The sequence below is a fragment of the Pipistrellus kuhlii genome, unplaced genomic scaffold, assembly GCF_014108245.1.
Source record: "Pipistrellus kuhlii isolate mPipKuh1 unplaced genomic scaffold, mPipKuh1.p scaffold_m20_p_9, whole genome shotgun sequence".
Lineage (NCBI taxonomy): Eukaryota > Metazoa > Chordata > Mammalia > Chiroptera > Vespertilionidae > Pipistrellus > Pipistrellus kuhlii.
In genome coordinates this window covers 28,939,657-28,942,024 of record NW_023425595.1, presented here as the reverse complement: position 1 = coordinate 28,942,024, position 2,368 = coordinate 28,939,657, and the positions used below count along the sequence as shown (strand labels likewise).

The 2,368-nt window shown below is 36.7% G+C and overlaps 1 protein-coding gene across 1 annotated transcript; it reads right to left on the bottom strand.

Annotated features, from left to right (window-relative positions):
- Positions 1-562: 562 nt before the first annotated feature.
- LOC118713279 (olfactory receptor 502-like) lies at positions 563-1,543 on the bottom strand. The gene has a single exon (XM_036427694.1). It carries the CDS (start codon positions 1,505-1,507, stop codon positions 563-565), a length of 945 nt encoding a protein of 314 aa, XP_036283587.1. The 5' UTR covers positions 1,508-1,543.
- Positions 1,544-2,368: the final 825 nt, after the last annotated feature.

Here is a 2,368-nt window from a genome sequence, read left to right as displayed (position 1 = left end):
CATTTTAAAATATACATTTTATTGATTTTTTACAGAGAGGAAGGGAGAGAGATAGATAGAAACATTGAGGAGAGAGAAACATCGATCAGCTGCCTCCTGCACGTCCCCTACTGGGGATGTGTCTGCAACCAAGGTATATGCCCTTCACTGAAATCGAACCTGGAACCCTTCAGTCTGCAGGCCGATGCTTTATCCACTGAGCCAAACCGGTTAGGACTGCTGCCCATTTTTTAACCAGTGTGTGTGTGTGTGTGTGTGTGTGTTAAAAAAAAAAAAGATATTAATTCTTCTTTGAATATATGGTGAAATTTACCTGTGAAGCCATCTGGTTTAGGAATTTTGCTTGTTGGAGTTTCTAAATCACTGATTTGATTTTATTAGTGGTTATTTGTTCAGATTTTATTTTCAACCTGATTCAGCATTGGGGAATTATATGTTTCTAGGATTTCCTCCACTTACTCCAGGTTGTCTAATTTGTTGGTATGTAATTGTTCACTCCAATTTCCTTTCATTATTATATTTATGATATATTATATCAAATCCCACTAAATAACAGGCGTCACTAAGAAATTATTTTTTTGAGAAACACTTTCTTCAGAGCCCCCTTAATGTCATTGTTCCGGAGGCTGTAGATGATGGGGTTCAGCATGGGGATCACCACCATATAGAACACGGACACCATCTTGTTCTGATCAGTTGAGTAGCTGGACTTGGGCAACACGTAAATGAATGTGATGGTCCCAAAGTACAGACCTACTGCGGCGAGGTGGGCGGTGCAGGTGGAGAAGGCCTTGTGGCGCCCTTCACTGGAGCGCATCCTCAGGATGGTGATGAGGATGTACATGTAGGAGACAATTATGACACACACTGTGAGCACAACAATTGAGCCAGCTGTAAATGAAGGGACAACTGCAGGGATACTGCTATAAGAACAGGAGAGTTCAACTAGAGGAGCAAAATCACAGAAAAAATGATTCACTCGATTTGGTCCACAGAAGGATAAGAAATGGTAGCAAATAACAAAGGAGGAAGCATTGAGAAAACTACTGACATAAGCCACTATGAGCAACTGAACACAGACTTGTGTGGACATTTTGGTTGAATAAAATAGTGGTTTGTATATTGCCATAAAGCGATCATATGCCATGATAGCCAGAAGGAGGCACTCCACTGTCCCAAAGAATGCAGCTGAACCAAGCTGGGTGCAGCATCCATGATAGGAGATGGGATTTCTCTCCACCAAGAAATTTACAAGCATATTGGGTGTGACAGAAGTTGAAAGGCATATGTCAGCAAAAGCCAGCTGGCTCAGAAAAAAATACATTGGATGATGGAGCTGAGAAGAGATTCTGATAAGAATGATTATGTTGAAGTTAACAGATATAGTCACCAGATAGATACACAGGATGATCATGAAGAGGATGACTTTGAGAACGAGGTCATCAGTTAAGCCCAGTAGGATGAAGCCTGTCACTGCCGTATGGTTTCCATCCCACAGGGAATCCATGAGATAATGTTGCTGCTACCAAACGAATCGATGATGAAAGATTATGTTAAAGAAATTTTAATTCAATGGTTTATATTTTCATTAATGCACCTAGGAATTATTAGCAACAACATAATTATTCATGCTAAGTTTGGAGGGTTTTTGTTTGTTTGTTTGTTTGTTTTTGTTTTTGTTTTTAGAGACCAGAGTTACATGCAGTGAATCTTGTATATTTTAAAAATTATTTTTAACAGAAACATGAGGGAGCCCGATTCCCATAATGTAGATCATTTTCTCTTTATACTTTCAATTTGTAAAATGTTCTTAAATGCCTTTAAATCTATCATTAAAAATGATAAGCCATATAAGAATAGCAAATAGGAATTGTCAGTATGAAAGTGTAAATGCAGTATTACTATATAATGGAAATGGGAATTAATAGCTAACAGTTATTGCAAGTTTACTAAATGGTAAGCACAGTTTGAACATTTTAGATATATAGTTCTATATTAATTTTTATGAAATAATTTGGAAAACTTACATTTATAGATGAAGAAACTGATTTGACATTGTAAAGTGACAGCAAGTTTACATAGCAAGTGGTGGAATCAAGTAGTGAATCCCAGGTAGTTTGAAGCCAGTCCATTTCTTTTATAATGGCACTATAAATGCAATTAATTTATCACTACTGAAAGGTTGAGTCTCTCAGAAATATTGGTTACAATTACCCTTGGTACAGCTACTGTGTAAAAGAGGTGCATAGTTAATCAGAAAGAGTACAGTTTCTATCAGTAAAACAAGATCATTTTTTAAAAGGAGAATTATATTTTTAATAGGACAAAGAAGAAATAGAAAGAAATTCACATTGAGATTACAAATAAA